At 45.7% G+C, this 22509-nt stretch overlaps 1 protein-coding gene across 5 annotated transcripts in view; it reads left to right on the top strand.

Annotated features, from left to right (window-relative positions):
• Nucleotides 1-4243: 4243 nt before the first annotated feature.
• Nucleotides 4244-22509, top strand: part of ABCG1 (ATP binding cassette subfamily G member 1) — an 84923-nt gene continuing 66657 nt past the window's right edge. For 3 of the 5 annotated variants that reach the window (XM_082393534.1, XM_082393533.1, XM_082393532.1), the window contains exon 1: nt 21194-21366. In XM_082393534.1, coding sequence (XP_082249660.1) covers nt 21325-21366 — 42 coding nt within the window. In that variant the 5' untranslated portion in view covers nt 21194-21324. Of the gene's footprint in view, nt 5737-21193; nt 21367-22509 lie in introns of those variants that run through there. The other 2 variants (XM_082393531.1, XM_082393530.1) reach the window with 1 other exon arrangement.

Below are 22509 nucleotides of genomic sequence, written 5' to 3'. Positions count from 1 at the left end.
TACAAGAACCTGCTGCTCGCCCCTGGGAGCACCTTAGGATCCCTCCTTCCAGGTTGGGAGTAAAAGGCCCTGCCCCCAGCTTTCTTTGTCTTCTTGCTGTGGTGCCAGGAGTTCTTAAGCCATTTCACCTTTGGCACATAGAGAACATACTACGGACATTTTTTTTGGAATTGCAAATAAGGCAGTTGACTGGGGCTCATGCTTTACTTCTCATTTCTTACCCTGTGGTTCATCAGGAAAAAAACCACCCTCATCCTCATGTCCTCATGGGCCTGAGCCCATACGCCACAATCCTGCCCTGGAGTGAGTGACCTCAGACCACACGGCCACGTGGGACAGGCAGCTGGACAGACTTAGGCCAACAGGCCAGGTTAGGGAAGGAGGAGAGCCACCTCCAGCAGGGGTGCAAAGCTACCAGGGGTGTGAGTGGGGAACTGGCGAAGGGCTGTGAGAAAGATGGGGTGTCAGGGGGCCTCCAGCCCTCCGTCTGCCTGGGCTGCTCGCATGGCTCAGGACGGGCCCTGAGGTGTGGCCATCAGAGTTCCCTTTCCTGGATCCCAGCCAGAGGTCCTGATTCATGAGTCTGGGGCGACCTGGAGGCATTACTGTTTTTCAGCAGCCCCTCCTCCAGGAGATTCTTCTGGGCAGCCTGTTTTGGGCACGACTCACTACATTGCGTGTGGTCACCAGGGCAAGGGACAGGAGGCCTGGTCATTCTGGGTATGAGTAGTGGGGAGGCTGGGGGTTTACGTACCAACGACACAACAGGAAAAGGAGTCGGCAAGCTCACCTCCAGGGCAGAATTCACGACGACGCTATATTCGCAGGGAGCGCGATGTGGGCACAGCTTCTTACCAGAGTCCTCGGAACCCAAGCACATCTGGAGCCCATATCGGGTGAGAGACAGGTGTTCAGGCTGGAGACGTGAAGGGCAGCGTGAGGATGATGGGATGCTGGTGCCTGGCCAGCAGGGGGCCAGCCTGGTCGGGATGAGGTTGACTGAGTAAGATGGGGCCAGAAAGGCCCCAGGGACAGTGGATATCACAGAGCAAACCGCAGGCAGTCCCCGGGTCCACGGGGCCCTCAGCACAGCGCTCATGGCCTCCGTTCCAGGTCTGAATCCTTGCCTGGCATGGTTTCCCCCTTTACTCCCTACCAAGCACTGCTGGCTGACAGCCCAAATAGCACTTCTAACCTCTTGTGTGGTTAAGAGTTGAAAACTTGGTACAACTGAAATAAAGTATCTGCATTGTGTCAAACTCTAAACTGTGCAGCAACTGAGGCATAAAAACCGAAACACCCTCAAGTTTTCCACATGAGATATTTATCACACAAATCTCAGTGCCCACGTGGGTGCTTGTCTCTAACTAATCACAAACCTATACAGAATCCCTCAAAATCCTCCATCAACAGAAGCAGACCAAACCCCAGTGAACCAGTTATGGGAACCATGAGGTAACTTTGTTTTTAAGAGAACAGGGTTTGTAATGTGCACAGCGTGCTATTTTAACTAAATTGCCATGAGCGTCAATTTTAGGACTTTCTGAAAAATAAAGAACATTTTACTCAAATGGTGGGTTGTAACGGGGTGCATTGACAATCCTCAATATGGATGGGCCAGTTCAAGGAAAATGGTGAAAATGGTTTTAATCTCTAGACCCTGTGTTGCCCAAGACAGCTTCCCCAATAGTTTCAGGGAGGGAAAAATGCCTCCTGATGTCTGGTGACTCAAAACGATTTGGGTTATTGCATTGGTGTTGTTACTACAACATGCACCTCCTGGCCTGGTTCCTGGGGATGCGGTCATAGACTCTACGGCAAACCAACCCAGACATCCAAACTGGTAGGTGAAAGGTGACGAACGCAACAGCCAGTGCACAGAAGTCAGGAGACGTGTTTCATTTCTTGTCTGTGGAAACGGCTGGTATGTTTAGAGGCCAAACTTCACAGAATGACCAGAGAAGAGAGTTAGCAGTCAAGGACTTCAAAATAACTCTGACAAATATGTTAAAAAATAGAGTAAAACATAGACAAGGTTGGATGCAAAAAGTGAGAGTTTCATTGGAGAATTAGAATCTACAAAAATCATCAAATGGACTTTTTGGAAGTGCAAATAAATATCAGAAATGAAGGTATTTCAGATGGCTTTGACAGCAGACTGAATACAGCTGGACACAAGATTAGTATGTTTGAACACAGATCAAGAGAAAATATACAAAATGAATCACAGAGAGGAAAAAAACACCCATGAGAATAGCCACATTTTTAAAAAAACCTGAAAATGCAAAGTGATGGCAAGGATGTGGACCAGCTGGAGCTCTCACATTGCTGGTGGGAATAGAAATTGGTATAAATTTGGAAAACTGGTTGGTAATATCTACGCAGGTTAACCGTGTTCTTGTCCCCTAACCTATCAATTTCACTGCTACGTATACTCTCCAGAGAAATGAATATTTATGTCCACCAAGGTACATTTACAAAAATGTTGATAGCATCTTTATTTATAATAGCCCCAAACTGGAAACAACACAAGTGTCCATCAATAGGAATATGGAAAAGTAAACTGTGGCATAAAGGAATGAACTATGTATACGTACAACATAGGTGAGTTTCAAAAACATAATGTTGAGTGAAAGAAGGGGTACACCTAGTAGTACGTACTATATTCCAATTATACGAAGATCAAGAATAAACAAAACTAATCTATGGTGATCGAAGCCAGAATACTGTTTACCTCCAAAGACAGGAATTGATTGAGAAAGGGCACAAGAAACATTTTCATAGGTTGGAAATGTTCTATTTCGTGGTTGGTAAGTATACAGGTGTATAGATATGTGAATACAAGTGAATAGATATGTAAAATTCACCAAGGTTTACATTGAAATTTGTGTCCTTTACTTTAAAAAAGAAAAGAAAAAAAATCCTTCTCATAGGAAAAAAAAATTTGCAATTTCTGGAACCAGACCTGACTATTTTGGATCTGAGATTGGTACTTTTTTGCTGTGTGACCCCAGGCAAGTTACATAAGCTCTCTGTGCCTTATTTCCCCATTGTGAATAAAAATAGTGTCTGGCTTATGGAGTTGTGATGAGGATTAAGTGAATTAATGGCTCTAAATTTCAAAGCACGGTGCTAGGCACCTAGTACGGCCTCCAAGGCTGGTAGTCCTTGTTACCAGGTGACGGCTAAGCTCTTTTCAAGCTCATAGGTCTCAGATACTTCCCCAGCTCACTTTTTCTCCACTTTGCAGAGATAATCATTGGCTAGAACTACCATGATATGATACTATATAAGTTATTCTAGAACTTCTACTAGGAAATACTTCGTTTACTTTTTTTTTTTTAACATCTTTATTGGAGTATAATTGCTTTACAATGGTGTGTTAGTTTCTGCTTTATAACAAAGTGAATCCGCTATACATATACATATATCCCCATATCTCCTCCCTCTTGCGTCTCCCTCCCACCCTTCCTATCCCATCCCTCTAGGTGGTCACAAAGCACCGAGCTGATCTCCCTGTGCTATGCGGCTGCTTCCCACTAGCTAGCTATTTTACATTTGGTAGTGTATATATGTCCATGACACTCTCTCACTTCGTCCCAGCTTACCCTTCCCCTTCCCCGTGTCCTCAAGTCTGTTCTGTACGTCTGTGTCTTTACTCCTGTCCTGCCCCTAGGTTCATCAGAACCACTTTTTTTTTTTAGATTCCATATATATGTGTTAGCATATGGTACTTGCTTTTCTCTTTCTGACTTCACTCTGTATGACAGACTCTAGGTCCATCCACCTCACTACAAATAACTCAATTTCATTTCTTTTTATGGCTGAGTAATATTCCATTGTATTCATGTGCCACATCTTCTTTATCCATTCATCTGTCGATAGACAGTTTGTATTTTTTACAGATTTTTTCCCCTGTAATTGATATGTAGTCTCATAGCGTTGTGGTCGGAAAAGATACTTGATATGATTTCAATTTTCTTAAATTTACCAAGGCTTGATTTGTGACCCCAGATATGATCTATCTTGGAGAATGTTCCATGAGCACTTGAGAAGAAAGTGTATTCTGTTGTTTTTGAATGGAACATCCTATAAATATCAATTAAGTCCATCTTGTTTAATGTGTCATTTAAAGCTTGTTTTTCCTTACTTATTTTCATTTTGGGCGATCTGTCCATTGGTGAAAGTGGGGTGTTGAAGTCCCCTACTATGATTGTGTTCCTGTCTATTTCCCCTTTTATGGCTGTTAGCATTTGCCTTATGTATTGAGGTGCTCCTATGTTGGGTGCATAAATATTTACAATTGTTATATCTTCTTGGATTGATCCCTTGATCACTATGTAGTGTCCTTCTTTGTCTCTTGTAATAGTCTCTATTTTAAAGTCTATTTTGTCTGGTATGAGAATTGCTACTCCAGGTTTCTTTACTCTGTTTACTTTTATTATTATCCTGTAGACCTTGATGAATTACAGTTTTTGCTGTAATTGTGTTCAATGTGTATTATGAAAAATTCCACCATGTTCACAAATGCAAAATCTATCATCTGACTAAACGTGGGAAATACCTAGATTTTACACTTGGTCAATCTGTAGACAGACAGGTAGTGGGTGCTTTTTTATGCCAGTAACCTGGGAGGGAGCAAAACTGCCCTTTAGTAACCTCACTCGCTTCCTGTTTTCTACAGTAACAATTACACTGGGCAATATTATTACACATATAATTGCATCATGCCTATTGTATAATAATTCTCCTTGTAGTATGAAACAGAAACTGAATCATGGTTTGGGGTTTGGGGTTTTTCACATGTCTACAGTGGTGACAGCTCAAACCTGCCCTACATAAGGCAGGGACTTCTTCCCTTTATTAGTTGCAAGATAAATATACTTCATCTCAGAGGGGTCTGTTTTGCAGCAGAAGGGCTCCTTGGGAAGTGTTTATATCTAAGCTGTGGGTAAGTCACTGACAAAATGCATTTTATGAAAAAATGTTTAATATAAATTCATGGAGTAAATGTAACTAACTAGATGTGTATCAGGGAAAATATGTCATGTCTCCTAGTACACGCAGCCAACAGGAATTTGGAATTTAAACTTTGATGTAAAGTGTCTGAGACTTAAGTCAGCCAGTCAACAAATATTGGAGAGCCTCCTAGGAGGCAGGTACCTGCTAGATGTTGGGGACCAGTGAGAAACAGTCAGAGTGACTCCATCCTCTAGATCCAGAGACCAGTGGGGGACAGAACAAATGTGTAAATTCAGATGAGTTAAGAGTCAGCAAAAATATTTTTTTCCAGGTGTACTGAGAAATCATTGATATATAACATTATATTAGTTTAAGGTGAACAAGATAATGCTTTGATATAGGTATAGACTGCAATATGATCACCACAATAAGTTTAGTTAACGTCAGTCACCTCACATAGTTACAGATGCTTTTTCTTGTGATGAGACCTTTTAAGATTTATTCTCTTATCAATTTTCAAATATACAATACAGTATTATTAACTCTAGCCACCATGCTGTACATTAGATCCCCAGGACTTATTTATCTTACAACTGGAAGTTTTTACCTTTGTCCACCATATTGATGTCTTCATATTTAATACTGAAATGTGTCATTCTGAGGTTGGTGACAATGTTCCTTTGTACATTTATCCACATATTTTTTCTTTGCAGGATATCCCACACAGCAGTTCATCATAGGAGGCAAAGAAGAATAAAGCCACTTGGCCAGATGGTGAGCAGTGAAAGCAATGGAGGAAGGAGGAGGGGGGGAGATGGAGGGTCAGGGTCTCAAGATGTGGAAAATGTTAGATGCATACGAAACACCCTCTCTTCTTGGCTCCCAGGCACCTTAACTACCCTATCTTATTTTTATTATTGCTTTTTAATTTTTTGGCCACACTGTGTGGCATATGGGATCTTAGTTCCCCGACCAGGGATCGAACCCGTGCCCCCTGCAGTGGAAGTGCGGAGTCTTAACCACTGTACCGCCGGGGAAACCCCCTTAACTACCCTATCTTATTCAACCACCACAGTGGTACCCTTTTTATTCCCATTTTATCGATGAAGATGAAGGCTTTGAGAGGTTAGGTACCAGCTCAGCACCACAGACAGCCAGTGATGGGGCTGCCATCCCACCCACCGCTGTCTGTCTGCAGATGCCTGGGCGTGGGTGCGTGTGTGCGCGTGCACACACACACACACACACACACTCAGAGTTCTAGGGAGGGGGAAGAGCATCATCCCTGGTCTTCACCTTCTCAAGCTGACAGTTGACAAAGAATGGTCACAAACAGGCCCTTGCCCTGCAGACCAGTTGTCTGGTTCTGGGTGAGCTGAAGCCCTCTCATTCTGGGTCCTCTCCCTGTTCGTCTCCAAAGCTCCTCCACGCACTTTCTTCCTCCTCACACTCCATGTAAGTCCCCCCACTGCCAGAGTGGCCTCACTCAGGACTGTCCTGCGACTTGAAAAAATTAATGTTTGTACTTTGAGACAGTTGTAGTTGTAAGAAAGAACACAGAGAGATCCCAGGTAGCCTTTACCTTGTTTCCCCCAGTGGTAACACTTGTAACACTGTAGCACAGTTTTATCACAACTGGGATGCTGACCTTGATGCAGCCCAGATACAGAACATTCCACGCCCACAGAGATGCCTCCTATGGTCCTCTTATAGTCACATCATCTGTGCTTCCACTCCAGCCCCTCCTTAACCTCTGACAGTCACTAACTTCTTCCCCATTTGTATAATTTTGTCATTTCAAGAATCTTACATCAGTGGAACCACACAATGTATAACCTCTTGGGATTGGCTTTTCCATGAGAATTCTCTGGTGATCCATCCAGGTGGTTGCATGTGTCAATAGTTGATTCCTTTTTATGGCTGAGTAATGTTCCATGGTGTGGATGGGCCACACTTGGTTTAACCATTCACCTGTTGAAGGACATCTGGGTCGTTGGCAGGTTTTGGTTATTACACATAAAACTGCTGTAAACATCTGTGTTCAGATTTTTGTGTGAATGTAAGTTTTTGTGTCTCTGGGATAAATGTCCAGTAGTGCAATGGCTGGGTCGAATGGTAGTTGAATGCTCAGTTTTTGAAGAAACTACCAGACTGCTTTCCAGAGTGGCTGTATATTTTACGTTCCCACCACCGTAAGGTACTGGTGATCCAGCTTATCTACATACTCCAATTTGGTGGTGTTGCACCATTTTTTATCCTAGCCATTCCTATAGGCGTGTAGTGTCATCTAATTGTGATTTTAACTTGCATTTCTTTAATGGTTAATGATGCTGAACTTCTGTTCATGTGCGTATTTGCTGTATGTATATCTTTTTGGGTGAAAAGTCTATTCATGTCTTTTGCCCATTTTCTATTGGATTGTTTGGGTTTTTTCACTGTTGAGTGTTGAGAGTGCTTTATACATTCTAGATACTAGTTCTTTGTTGGATATGAGGTTTAGACCTATTTTCTCCCAGGCTGTAGCTTGTCTTTTCATCTTTCTAACAGGGTCTTTGTCCAAATCAAGGTTTTTCATATTGATGTAGTTCAATTTACTAATATTTTATTCCATGGATCATGCTTTTGATATTTAAAACCTCCTTGCCTTGCCCTAGATCCCAGATTTTCTCCTACTTTTTTCTGAAAAGGTTTATTGTTTTATATTTAAATCTGTGATCCATTTTGAGTTAATTTTTACACAAGGCATGAGACTTAGACCCAGTTTCTTTTTCTTCCTGCCTATGGATGTCCAGTTGCTTCAGCACTATTTATTGAAAAAGCTGTCCTTCTTCCACTGAAGTGCTTTGAACCTATGTCAAAATCAGCTGGGCATGTCTGTGTGGGTACAGTTCCAGATTTCCTATTCTGCTCCATTGATCTTTGTGTCTCTCCCTTTGCCAATACCAAACAGTCTTGATTCCTGTAGCTATAATTAGTTTTGAAATCAGGTAGAACAATTTCCCCTACTTTATTCTTCTTCCATAAAAAATGTTTTAACTATTCTAATTCTAAGGCAAAGTCTTTTCCAAAAATTTTAGACTACTCATGTTTATGTCTACAAAAAAAATGTCGGGATTTTGATAAGAATTGTATCAAACCTATATATCAATCTGGGAATAATTGACATCTTTACTATGTTAAGTCTTCCAACCCATGAACATGATCTGTCTCTCCATTTTAAAATATTTTCTTTGATTTCTTCCATTACCATTTTGTAGTTTTTAGTACACAAGCCCTCTACATGTTTTCATTAAGTTTATTCCTAAGTATTTACTTTTGTTTGAACAATTGTAAATCACACACTATTGTTAATATCAGTGTCCATATGTTAATTGTTAAGATATAGAAATAAAATTTATTTTTGTACATTTATCTTATATACTGCAAGCTTGCTGGTCTCACTTATTGTTCTAGGGGTGTTTTTGTTGATTCCTTGGAATTTCCTATGAAGACAAGGATGTCATTTGCAGATGGAGACAGTTTTATATTCTCCTTTCCAATCTGTATGCCTTTTACTTCTTTTTTCCTTACCACAGTGGCTAGAACTTCCAGTGCTATGTTGCATAAGAGTGGTGATTGCATTATTCTTGATCTTAAGGGGAAAGCATTCAGTCTTTCACCATTCATTAGAATGTTAGCTGTAGGTTTCTTATAGATGTCCTTTATCAAGTTAAGGAAATTGCCCTCTACTCCTCTTTTCCTGATAGCCTTTTTAAAAACATAATAAATGGGTCTTGAATTCTGCCAAGTGGGTTTTCTGCATCAAATGGCAAGATCGTGTGATTTTTCTTCTTTACTCTGTTAATACAATGTACTACATTAAGTGACTTTCAAACATTGAAGCAGCCTGGTAAGCCCAGAATAAACCCCACTTGAGCATATTCTTAAGTTTTAAAATATATTGTTGAATTCTACTTTCTAATATTTTGTTAAGGATTTTTGCATCTATATTTATAAGGGATATTGGTCTGTAGTTTTCTTTTTTTCATACTATCATTGTCTGGTGCCAGAGTAATACTAGCCAAATTAAATGAATTGGGAAATATTCCTTCCTAAGCCATCTGGGCCTGGAGAGTTCTTTATTTGGTGTTTTAAAATTATTAATTTAATTTCCTTAATAGTTATAGGGCTATTCAAATAACCTATTTTATGTTCAGTGAATTGTAGTTTTTAGAGGAATTGGTTCATTTCATCTAAGTTGTCAAAACTATGTGTGTAGAGTTATTGGTACTCTTCCCTTATTACCCTTTGGATGCCTGTGGGATATGTAATGATATCCCCTGTTCCATCTTTAATATTGGTAATTTGTGTCCTCTCTCTCTCTCTCTTTTTTTTTGTCAGTCTTGATAAAGTTTTGTCAATTATATTGATCACTTCTAAGAACCAGCTTTGTGTTTCATTGACTTTCTTTAATGTTCTTCTATTTTTAATTTGATTGTTTTCTGCTCTTATCTTTATTATTTTCTTTTGGCTTATTTAGCCCTTTTTTTTTCCTGCATTCCTGAAGTGGGAGTTTAGATTATTGATTTGAAACTTTTAGATTATTGATTTGAAACTTTTAGATTATTGATTTGAAAAAGTTTCGTTTGGATCAGAGAACACACTCTGTATAATTTCAGTTCTTTTATGTTTGTTGAGGTTTGTCTTATGGCCCAGGATAGAGTCTGTCTTGCTATACGTTCTAGGAACATTTGAAAAGAATGTGTATTCTCCTGCTGTTGAGTGGAGTGTTCTATAAATGTTATTGGATCCTCTTGTCCAGTGGTGTTGTTGAGTACTTCTCTATACTTGCTGATTTTCTGTCTAGTTGTTCTAGCAATTATTGAGAGAGAGGTGTTGAAATGTCCAACTGTAATTGTCGGTTTATCTATTTCTCTTTTCAGTTCTATCAGTTTTTGCTTCACGTATTTTATAGTTGTTTGGTTCATGCATATTTAGAATTGCTATATTTTCATGGTGGATTGGTCATTTTATAATTATATAATGTCCCTTTCTATCTCTGGTAATTTTCTTTGCCTGAAGTCTACTTTATATGGTATTAATATAGCCATCCCTGATTTCTTTTGATTAATATTTGCACGATACACCATTTCCATCTTTTTACTTTCAAACTGCTTATAACATTATATTTGAAGTGAATTTCTTATAGATAGTATGTAGTTGGGACATGTTTTTAACCCACTCTGCCAATCATTCTTTTTTTTTTTCTTTTTAAAGCAAGCAAATTTTTTTTTTATTAAGTATAGTTGGTTTACATAAAGGGAACAATTTTTTTTTTTTTGATGGACATAGTGGTTCTTTTTTATTTATTTATTTATTTTTGGCTGTGTTGGGTCTTCGTTTCTGTGCGAGGGCTTTCTCTAGCTGTGGCAAGCGGGGGCCACTCTTCATCGCGGTGCGCGGGCCTTTCACTATCGCGGCCTCTCTTGTTGCGGAGCACAGGCTCCAGACGCGCAGGCTCAATAGTTGTGGCTCACGGGCCTAGTTGCTCCGCGGCATGTGGGATCTTCCCAGACCAGGGCTCGAACCCGTGTCCCCTGCATTGGCAGGCAGATTCTCAACCACTGTGCCACCAGGGAAGCCCCATTCTGTTTTTTTGATTGGTGTAGTCTATTTACATTTAATGTAAGTACTAACACGGTACGCTTAGGTATGCATTTAAATTTTTGTTTTCTCTGTGTTCTCCCTTTTTCAATGCCCTGCTTTCTTTTTTCTGCTCTCATGTTTATTGTTATCTATATAACTCCTTCTTGGGACTTGAACATTTTTAAAAATTCCATTTTGATTTATCTATAGTGTTTTTGAGTGTACCTCTTTGTATAGCTCTTTTACTGGTTTCTTGGTATTTTATTACATATACATGACTTATCAGTCTACTGGTGTTATAGTTTTATAAGTTTGAGTGCTGTGTAGAAATCTTACCTCCCTTTATATGTATTTACTCTCCTTTGTTTATAATATAATTGTCTTAACTATTTACACACATTTAGAAGCACATCGGAGAGTATTACCATTTTTGCTTTAACCAGCAAACAAAATTTGGAAAATTCAATAGCAGAAGGAAAATCCACCTTACTTACTCATTTTCATTTATAGTGTTCTCTCTTCCTCCTTGATGTGCAAAGTTTCCTTATTTTACCATTTTATTTATGTTTAAAGAACTTCCTTTAACTTTTCTTTTATGGTATGTCTACTGGTGACAAATTCTCTTAGCTTTCCTTCATCTGAGAATGTCTTGATTTCCCCTTCATTCCTGGATATTTTTCCTGGATATAGGAATCTGAGCTGGCAGGTTTTTTTCTTTCAACAGGTGAAAAGTGTTGTGCTAATTCCTTCTGACCTCTATTATTTTTAATGAGAAATCTGCTGTCATTGGAGTGGCTTTTCCCCTCCGGGTAAGATACCATGTCTCTCTCACTGCCTTCAAGACTACTTCTTTGTCTTTAGTTCTCAGAAGTTTGACTATAGTGTGTCTTGTTGTAGATTGCTTTAGGTTATCATGTTTGGAGTTCACCCAACTTCTTGAATCTGTAGGTTTCTGTCTTCTGCCAAATTTAGGAAGTTTTTTGCCATTATTTCTTTGAGTACATTTTCAGCCTCCCAACCCCCTTCTGGGACTGTCAGATCTTCTGTTAGATCTTCTGTTATGGTCCCACAGGTCCCTCAGACTCTGCCCAATTTTTGTACAGCCTATTTTCCCTATGTTGTTCAGACTGGGTAATTTATATTGTTCTACTTTCCAATTCATCGATTCTTTCCTTTCTCCCCTCCATTCTGCTGTTGAGCCCATCCACTGAGTTTTTCATTTTGGTTATTGTATTTTTCAGTTCTAAAATGTCCATTTTATTCTTCTTTACATCTTCTATTTCTCTGCTGAGACTTTCTGTTTTTTCATTTGTTTCAAGTGTGTTCCCAATTGCTCACTAAAGCATTTTTATGATGGCTGCTTTTAAATCTTTGTTGGGTAATTGTGACATTTTTTCATCTTGGTGTTGGTGTCTATTGATCGGCTTTTATTTTTTTTTCATTTAAATTGTGATTCTCTCTCTCTCTTTTTTTTTTAATGTTTCTGAAAAGATCTTTATTCCAACAGGGCTCTTTATAGCAGTTATTTTTTTTTTAGCATCTTTATTGGAGTATAATTGCTTTACAATGGTGTGTTAGTTTCTGCTTTACAACAAAGTGAATCAGCTATACATATACATGTATCCCCATATCTCCTCCCTCTTGCATCTCCCTCCCATCCTCCAAATCCCATCCCTCTAGGTGGTCACAAAGCACCGAGCTGATCTCCCTGTGCTATGCAGCTGCTTCCCACTAGCTATCTATTTTACATTTGGTAGTGTATGTATGTCCATGCCACTCTCTCACTTCGTCCCAGCTTACCCATCCTCCTCCCTGTGTCCTCAAGTCCATTTTCTACATCTGTCTTTATACCTGTCCTGCCCCGAGGTTCTACAGAACCATTTTTTTTTTGTTTTTTAAGATTCCATATATATGTGTTAGCATACGGTATTTGCATTTCTCTTTCTGACTTACTTCACTCTGTGTGACAGACTCTAGGTCCATCCACCTCACTACAAATAAGTCAATTTCATTTCTTTTTATGGCTGAGTAATATTCCATTGTATACATGTGCCACATCTTCTTTATCCATTCATCTGTCAATGGACACTTAGGTTGCTTCCACGTTTTGGCTATTGTAAATAGAGCTGCAATGAACATTGTGGTATATGACTCTTTTTGAATTATGGTTTTCTCAGGGTATATGCCCAGTAGTGGGACTGCTGGGTTGTATGGTAGTTCTATTTTTAGTTTTTTAAGGAACCTCCATACTGTTCTCCATAGTGGCTGTGTCAATTTACATTCCCACCAACAGTGCAAGAGGGTCCCCTTTTCTCCACACCCTCTCCAGCATTTATTGTTTGTAGATTTTTTGATGATGACCATTTTGACTGGTGTGAGGTGATACCTCATTGTAGTTTTGATTTGCATTTCTCTAATGATTAGTGATGTTGAGCATCCTTTCATGTGTTTGTTGGCCATCTGTATATCTTCTTTGGAGAAATGTCTATTTAGGTCTTCTGCCCATTTTTGGATTGGGTTGTTTGTTTTTTTGATATTGATATAGCAGTTAATTTTAGAATTAAAATGGGCAAAAATTCAAAGAGTCATGCTCCAATTATAAACCTCTGTTATCTAAATTGTGAATCCCTTGGGTTTTAGATGATGAATGATTTTTGATGGAAACCTAGATATTTTTGGTGTTATGTTACAAGACGCTAGATCTTATTTAAGCCTTCTGTTTTAGCTGGCTTCTTCTGACGTCACTAGGGCAGGGGAGGGAGAAGGAGCACTGCCTCATTACTGACAGGTGAGGATAGAAGTCCAGGCTCCCTGTTCAGCCTTTTTTGACATCCAAGGGAGGGACTCCTCGTTACTGCTGGGAAGGGCTGGAGTCCTGGCTCTCCACCTGGTCACCACCCACACCCCCCTGGCTGCGAGAGGTGAACCTCATTACTGCTCCCCACATGCTATCCACTGGCATCACGGCTTGGGGGGTAGTATTGTGTTCTTGTTACCACTGAACGGTGGTGAGAGTCCTGATTCTGCTGGGTCTCCTCAGCCACCACCCCCGTGAGAAGGGGAGGGGCTCCTCATTCCTGCCAGTAGGGGTGTGGTCCAGACTCCCTGTTTGGCCTGCTCTGACACCACTTTAAATGGGGATGGGGCAGGTTTTGGTGCCTCATTACAGCTTGAGGAGGGTGGACATCTAGACTCCCCCTTCATCTTTGCTGGTGTGGGTGGTGCGGGGAGTTTATTGCATGGTATTTGGCTGGAATAGAGCAGTAATTGGCTACCAATTTTCTATAGTGCTAGGCTGCTCCTTTTCTATTCCCATGGTGAGAGAGGACAGTCTTTTGTGGGGGCTTTTGTTGTTCGTGTCCATTGGCACTTCCAGGTTATTGCTTTCTTCAGCGGAAATTCTGAAGACTATCTATGTGGCAAAAAGAAAACCCGGGACCTCACCATCGTGTGCTTCCTTGGGTCCCAGGGTCCTGACCACCCTGTCTTCTCCTCTCCACCTTTCAGAGTCTCCTTGGGTTTGTTTGGCATAATGTCCAGAGTTTTTAGTTGTGTTGGGGGGAAGAAGAGAGAAAAGCATGTCTACTCCATCTCCCTACTAGCTTGCCTGTGACTTTTAAAAGATTGAACTTGGACTTCTTGTAGCTGTCTCCCTATTTGAAATAGGTTTGGGTTATTCTCAACAAACGTTTGGCAGCTGTAAAAAAGTGGAAAATGTGCTCAGCCGGAGTTGGGAGAGCTGGGTCCTTGCCTGGGCATCATGGCCCTGGGCAGGTTTCAAACCTTATGCTCCATCTCCTTATTTTCTGTGGCAGGAAATAATTTGCTGAAATAATCTCTGACACTGATTTCCCTGCTCAAGCTATTTTCCCTTCCCCTCCCTTAAAAAGTAGCCAAGACTTTTTTTTTTTTTAATTAAATTGATTCTCTCTCACCCTGGGGACTTTTGAGTTGCAGGGCTCTGCCCAGAAGTTTCCAAGCATGCAGAAGATAATCTCCCTAACCAGACTTTTGCTTTCAAAAGCCAAGGCTCAACAAAGTGACCGCCAGGTCTTCCTGGAGGGGAGGGGATGGGATGGAGCTGGGGCTCTGGAGGGGAGAGGCAGGAGGTAGAGGAAGCATTTTCCAGGCCTGGAGAGGGGAGAGGTGGGTGGGCAGACGCCAGGAGAGCTCAGTTGTCTTGTGGGGGCAAGAGGGCTTCTGCCCGTGGCCAGGATGCTGAGCACACTGGACTTGAGCTGTGGTCTTTGGAGGCGCGGAGAGTCTCTTTGGGTCCCGGGGGGCATGGCCTGTGCTGCATCTGTGGCTTGGGAATCAAATTCACACGTGTTCCGGTGATGGCATCTGCCCTCCGATCCCGCAGGGGTAATGCATGTTACAGCGTTTTTCAAACCATTAGATGGCATCATCCAATGGATCTGGGTAGGGGTTGCTTTGTAGGACTGAGCACATGGAGTCTGAGAGGGCAGCTTCCCAGAGGACAAGTGGGTGCCCAGTGGCCTGGGGGTTCCAGCTATGTCCCAGCTGGGACCTTTTGTGGGGGATGGGAGGCCTCTGGTAATTTTCCAGGGTCCACCTCTGAGACTTCTCTCCTAATCTTCAGCTTTGAAGGTCATCTCATTGCCAGATGCTATTCCCTCTTCATTTGTCTCCTGCATCTTTCCCACCACTCTGTGTTTCATGCTAACAGAAGAAAGCAGAAATAATCTGTTTGCAATGGTGAACTTGCCTCTTGCTAACCTAGCTTATGAAATACTTACTTGCCTTGTCCTCTCCCTCATTCATCTCAACCTTCCTTCTTACCTTCTGGGCTCTTCCCTCTCTCTCCTTCCACTCTGCGCTGCACTCTCAGCCGATGGCCCCTCCTCTGCCCCCACCTCCGGGCAGGCTGGGGAGGGAGGGGCCCCTCTCTGGAGCTGGGCCGGCGCCCACACGTGATGGAAGCAACTGGGTGGAGACAGAAGCTGGAGGAGTCAGGAGGGCCAGCAAACTAGGGATCAAGCAAACCACAGAGAGGGAAATAACGTTGCTTTATAATACGCCAATTTACAGAGTCCCCATTTAGTGTGTGACTTGACCTCAGGCTGTCACCCTCCCTGACGGACTGTCTCTGCGTCTGTCTGCTCAGCTGCTCCGCTTTCTACCCTTTCCCCGTCAAGGGCTAAGGCGCCTATTCTCACCACTTAAGGGTCTTTTTTCTCTCCCTCCCCTCTCTTCCTTCTTTCCTGTGTTCCTCCCTCCCTCCCTCCCTCCCACCTCCTCTCTCTGTCTTTCTCATTCTCTCTCTCTCTTCCTTTTTAAAAGTGGAGGCAATGGCTTCCTTGTGAACAGAGCTAGAAAGGGCCTGATGGCCACTAATTCTCTGCTAACACAAGTAGAAGTATCAGAGAAGCCGAGAAGGCAGGGGCCATGACCCGAAGGCAGGTCTCCAGCCCAGATAAGGGCAAGTGTCCCCCAGCGAAGCCTCTGGTACCTGTTGTGTTGTCGTGAGCCTGGGGATATAATAGGGCAGGGTTCCTCCCCACCCCCACACCTCCCAGGAGTCCCCACCATGTCTCCCACCACTGCCAGCCTGGGGAAGGGACTAGCCCCTCTTTATTACTGGCTGTGGCGGCACCAGATTTTGCTTTCATTTGACTGAAAACATTTACTTTCAGAGTCAGAGCTTTGGGTTGGGGTCGACGTGGTGAGAGGAGCTGGGGATGGGGCAGGGGGACCAGGCTTCTGCGGGTTTTTATTTTCCTCTCGGAAATGGTGGGGTACCAGAGAAGTTCCCCTGATGGAACATTGCAGGGCAGGCACTTTCCACACTGGGGGCTTCATGCACACTGGAAACAGCCAGGCTGGGGGACCCAGAGGGATGGGGGTGGGAGGTATCAACCAAATAGTTGATGAGCCGGGACAAAATCCCTTACCAGGCACCGTTCTTGGGGCTGGAGATCCATCAGTGGATGGACATTCCTGCCGGTGTGGAGCTTACATTCTCAAGGGGTATGGTGGGCAGTAAGCACAATCAATAGTAAATTAATTATGTGATATGTGATGCCTAGATTACAAGGGGGCATAGCATTGGGGATGAGGCAGTTTGGGGGGATGCAACTGCAGATATCAAGTCTCTAGGGTGGGACACCTGAAAGGCTGACTCCAAAAGGGCTGGACCGCGGTAAACCAAGAGGCCCCTGTGGCACCAGTTTACCTCTGGCAGGGTCTCCCTTAAACTACACAGCGAGAGTTCCTCTAACGATTTACAAAATACGTTGAGCTCATGGAACAAGTTAAAAACATACCCAATTTAGATAAGAATGTCAGCTTTCCAATCTCTCCCCGTTACTGTCTGACCACACCTGAGGCCTGGTTTCCCCCATCTCGTCCACCCTGGGTTCCCAGCGTTGAGGCCAGATGCCAGTGAAGCAGGTATTTCTGTCTGCTGAAAGGCATGGCTGAAATCGTAGGTCTTGGAAGGAAAACAAAGCTCAGGTTGGTGGAGCTCTACAGTCGAACAGAAGAAAGTCAGCCGAGCAGGGTCCACTTAGGTTAATCACTTAGGTTAATTCAGAGCTGGCCACCCTGTAATCAAATAAGGCTCAAGGTCAAATTATCGAAAGCCAGATCACCCAGATGTGAAGAAGACTGTGTTCATTAGATTTCTTCCTAGCCAGCTGGGAGCGGGGAGGCCGGGAAGCCATGGGATGTGCCCAAAGGTTCCTCTGGAGGGATCAGAGACCTTTTGTTCTGGACCTCCAGTGCTGGGGCCATCCAAGATGCCAAGCCATGCTCACCCCCTGTGGCCAGCTCCCTGCAGAAGTACACCTGGGTCAATCCACAGACCTGCCGCAAGGCCACCTGGACATCTGATTTACCTGAACCCGCCCCCCCTCCCCAGGCACCAAGAGCAGAATCCTTGCACCAGAGACGAAGTCCTCAGGGTGTCCCCTCCATTTCCCAGCCTCGGGGGCTGTATGTCTGGCATAGATAAATTGGACACTCCTTAACATGGGATTTGGGGGATAAAGTGCAAACCAGGCAACTGAAACTACACAATTACAAGGAAAGTGAATTGAGTTGGCTGCTGATTGAGTCCACTGACCTGCTTGCTCCCAGGACATCAGGCAGTTGGTTCTGCAGCATGGAAGCAGGTCCTTACCAACAATTTGAGGGAGCAAATGCTCATTAGCGAGGGGAGGAGTTACCTGGAGTAGGTGCTTGGTTGTGGACCCCAAGTTTCACAGGGGACACTGAGAAAACGAACTCACAGAGAGAAAGGTGAACAGGAAGAAGGGGCGTCTTCTACAGAACAATGTCGGAGGGACCAGGCACGATCTGTCCAGGGAAGCTAAGGCCTGGAGAGAAATATGGCGCCATGATTGAAGAGCTCAAGGCCTGTTGTGTGGAGGCAGGGCTCACTGACACGGTGGAACACAGAGCCCTCGGGGCGACAGGGAGTCCCATTAGGCACAGGGACCGCTCCCGGCAATGACAACTACTTCAAACTGGTACGGGCTGCCCTTTGAGGCAGAAAGTGCTTTCCCACTGGACATTCTCAAGCCCAGCCTGGTCCACCTGCCTGTGATGTCCTGTCGAAATTCCTGTTGGGGTTGGGGTCTGGACTGGGCAGTCCTGTGATGAGGCCCTCTTATGTTTGCCTGCTTGGCACCCACATTGGGCTCTGAGTTCCCCAAAATGGTCTTGAGGAAGCACCCATGTCCCAATCTTTCTGCATGTTTCCATTAGGGCCGGCATTCCCTTTGGCCTGTTTGGTTCCCTGGGATTCAAGCCGGGCCAGTCAGTGTTTGGTTCCCCCTCACTGGGCATCGTGGTTGGTTGCCAGCTGATGAAACCCAGTTCCCTAAAACCAAGTTCCTTTACCAAGTTTAGGATTCATCTCTCTATCCAAAACTTTATCTCCTTTCTGTCCCCTCTGACCTCAAGCCTGGGCTAACAACACTGGTCACCAGAGTCAGATGCTTAAGGTTACTGTTGCCCATAACATCGTTAACGTACTTAAATTGCTATTATAGATTCGTCATTAATGTACAAACTCAGGTTGTTTCTCCAGGGCAAGGTGAGCTCACAGACCCCTGGGGTCTGAGCTGGGGACCACCTGGGACACCCTGACTCCCAAAACCATGATTCAGAAATGTCACAAGAAGAGGATTCACCCCAGTTTCTTTGTTCTTCCCCTTAAACACATCCCCCAACCCAAAGACCAGGTGGGAGTGGCTCTGAGGCTTGTCTCCCCTTCCCTCGCTTGATGCCCTGCAATTAATGCTGTACTTTCCTTCACCACAACCCAGTGTCAGTAGATTGGCTTTGCTGTGTGGCAGGCGAGTGGACCCGAATTTGGTTTGGTAATACTGATGGGATGCAGGCTTGGAGCTGCCAGGAGGGCCATGGTGACAGCCTCACGGAGCAGAAAGCCAGCAGATGGAAGGCAGAGCCATGGAGAGAGCTAGAGATCAAGGGATGAAAACCCAGAATGGGTGCTTGGTCCTGGCAGGCCTGAAACCAGTGCACCCTGAGCCTTCCCTTTAGCCATTTGGAGCAGAGTTTTGGTCACTTACAACCAAAAGTTCCAATAGCAATGTCACAGATCCGACCTACTTTACCATTTGCTTATTCTCAGCTTTGGCACAAGGGGGATAACATTGGTAAGGATTGGAACTGGAGTGCTAGCTATGTGCCATGCACAGCGCAGAGCACTTGACAGGCACTATTTCCCATGTGGCTGAGATGATTATTACCCCAACGTATAGATGTATAAGTGGGACTCTTTCCATGCCTGTAAGTGGAAAGCCAGCAGCTCAAGCCACGGCAATAAGGACCCACTTTATCACTGTCTGCCCTCTCTGGCTTCATCCTAGGCTCTACGTATTGTCCCCCTGGCTATTCCCAGGAGCCCGGCAAGCATCGCCTTACACTTCTGGTTCCTGACCAACCACTGAACAGATCACATGGTGTAGAACTGGGGGCAAGGGGAGTTCCAGAAGGAAATTCTGAACACATTCCTAGCAGCATGGAGAATGGATATTGGGCAGAGAATAGATGCCAGTGCAACAGGACCACACTGTCACTTGTCCCAGCCACACAGCTGGGCAGTGACCAGCCGGGTTCTCATAGAGAATCTCTCCCCGGCCGCGTTCTGTGTCTTTCTCCCCTGCTTTATGTCCCATCTGCCCCTGGAGCAAGTGGTGGGCTTCAGTGCCGGCCACCAATCCTGGGTCCCAGAGATGAGGCACCTCTGTCTCTGCCTTTTGGCCTAAACTCTCCCAGGGAGGTTTGTGGATTTGAATCCTCTTTCCAGAACACTCAGAGTTTGTTGGCCTCCCTGTTCAGCATGTTTAAGGCACCACACAGCCCCGTGGGCCCAGCATGTAGAGGGTGGCACCTGGAAATGCAGCAGTCAGATTTCCTAACAATAGAATAGAGGTAATGCGTGGACTCTTCAAGTGAACTATGCAGACAAAAGCAGGGCCCTCTCCCCCTTGAAATCATTCATTATACTTCCTTGCCCTCCTTTGATTTGAGGGGAGAATTTGCCTGTGGTCATCAGGCTGTGGTGTGAAGTCCTCCTGCCTGGCATGAAAAGCCGTGCTCTCTTTCTAGGTGAGGAGAAGGACAGGGGCTTTGCTCATCTGAGGGGTAGTGGGGAGGGGCGATCCAGGTGTGCTGGAGGGGAGAAGAGATGCATTCCTACCTGCGGTCCCCACATGCAAACCACTGAATAAAAGCATTAGCCTCTGAGATTGGGAGTAAGGAATGTCTTATCACCATGGTTACCGGGAAATGGTCCCACTTATATATAATAAGGGCTTTAGCAGAGGCCAGGCCATCTGATGCTCCCATCTGGGGCCAAATGACAGGGTGCCTGAAGTGTCACTCCTTATGAAGTTACATGAACACAGCTCTGGGCCAGGTGCTGGGCCACGTACTGGGAACATCGTGTCTGAAAAAAAAAAAAAAAGGCTTTTCTCTTTTTGTTGGGGTCGGGGGGTGGGAGCCAGGGGAGGACAGAGGCCTGGGCATCTTCACCTAGTCACCCCTTTGCTACCCAGCACTTGGCTCTGCGTCTGGCACACAGCAATGCTGCATTAATGAGTGAGTGTGCTGCCTCAGTATGGGGGTACCACCCCAGATATGGAGCTGCAGTGGCGGGGGAGGGGGCGTTGGAGCGGCCATCTCTCCTTTAGTTCTCACGCTCCTACGTGGCAGAGAGATGCCCAACAAGGAAAAATGTGCCCCTCCACCCTCCCCCGCCAGACGCCTCCCCTGGCCCCCCCTGGCCCAGCACTGCAGGCTTTGAGGTGGCAGTTCTGGAGGGGGACCCCCACTGACTGACCGCAGGGGGCCCGGGGTCGCTGGCCCAGGCCCCGCGAGTTTCCGAGCTCGGCGCCTCCGGGGCCGGGGCGGACCCTCGGCACCTGCCAGGCCAGGGGCGCGGGCAGCGGGAGGAGCTGGACTGCCTGGAACTGGGGCAGCCGCGCCGCACAGGAGCAAAACAAGAGCACGCGCACCTGCCGGCTCCGCCCCGCCCCTGCGCGCCGGCCAATCGCGGGTCGTGGGCGGGTCCGACGCGGGCGGGTCGTGGGCGGGGCCGGGGCCCCAGCTGCGGCCGGTGCTGGAGCCGGAGCCGGAGCCCGCGTCGGGCGCAGCCGCCGAGCCTGGGGCGAGCGCAGCCTTTTGCCCGCTGCCCGTCCCCGCCGCCCGCAGCCTCGTCCCCGCAGCCGCCGCCCCCGGGGCATGGCCTGTCTGACGGCCGCTTTCTCGGTCGGCACCGCCATGGTGAGTGAGCGCATCCTTCGGCCTCGGGGCTTGGTTCTGTTCTCTAGAAGAATAAGAAACGCACAAAGACCTGCACCCGCACCCTGACACCTGTCCCCCGAGACCCGGGAGAGGCGCCCGGCTCCCATCGCCCCCCGCCCTGGCTACCTGGCTCCTCGGGATGCCCCTTGCAGCCGAGGATGCGGGGAAGGCGGAGGGGCCAGGAGAGGCAGGGAGGAAGGAGGCCAGCAGCCTCACAAGTGTACTGATGGCCTTGACCTCGTCTGCCTCCGGGTGAGGGGCCTGGGGACCCGGAGTGTACAGGCGCGGGGCGGCAGCCTGGGCCAGAGGGAAAGGGGGCCCCATCCCTCTGCCGGCGCGAGCGGCCAGAGCCTGGGGAGCGGGCGCCTCTCGCGCTACTCTCCGGAGCGCCGGCACTGTCTGGGGGAACAAAAGAGAGAGGCGGTGGAGAGCCGGAGCCCGCGCTGCCCCGTCGCCCTCGGGGACAGCCTCTCCCGAACCTGCTCAGGAGGGGGCGGCGGAGTCATGGGGAGGCACATGAGGGGCGAGCCTGGGTACCTCTGGCCACATTTCTGCACCCTGTAGAGAGAATAGGGTGGGGACAGAGGCACGCATCTCACTTCTCCCAAGGGTGCCAGCTCCGTAGGGGGACCACCGGCTGCAGGCGCATTCTTTGCTAGACACTCTTACAGTAAGTGCTATTCCTCTGAGTGGTCAAGAGTCTCCTCTTGCCCCTTTAAAATAGCTCCATAAAGTCACATTAGGGGAAAAAAAAAAAACTAACCATCTTCTCACCCATCCTAGGGCCTTTCTATGCCTAGCACGCCGACAGTGCAGTTAGGCACCTCTGGACCGATTTCAGGTCATCTAAAGTACAAATAGAAAGCATTCCGTATTCCAAGCCCTCTCGCCCTCCCTATCCATCCCCCTTCTATCCTTTGTCTATGTATTTACTATCCTGCTAGTCACTTCCCATGAGCTGTAACCCCACCATGCACATCGGGTTTTCACCTCCACCCCTCGCCTTTATTTCATTTTTAGCATCCTGTATTTGAAGTCAGCAGGGCTCAGCAGGATTTGACCGACAGTTACCTCTTGCCTTGAGCTCAAGAAAAAAAAAAAGTAGCCGGGTTTCTGCGCATG

The sequence above is a fragment of the Balaenoptera borealis genome, assembly GCF_965194805.1.
Source record: "Balaenoptera borealis genome assembly, chromosome: 5".
NCBI lineage: Eukaryota > Metazoa > Chordata > Mammalia > Artiodactyla > Balaenopteridae > Balaenoptera > Balaenoptera borealis.
Note: the sequence above shows the minus strand (reverse complement) of the source record. Positions and strands in the feature narration are given on the sequence as shown.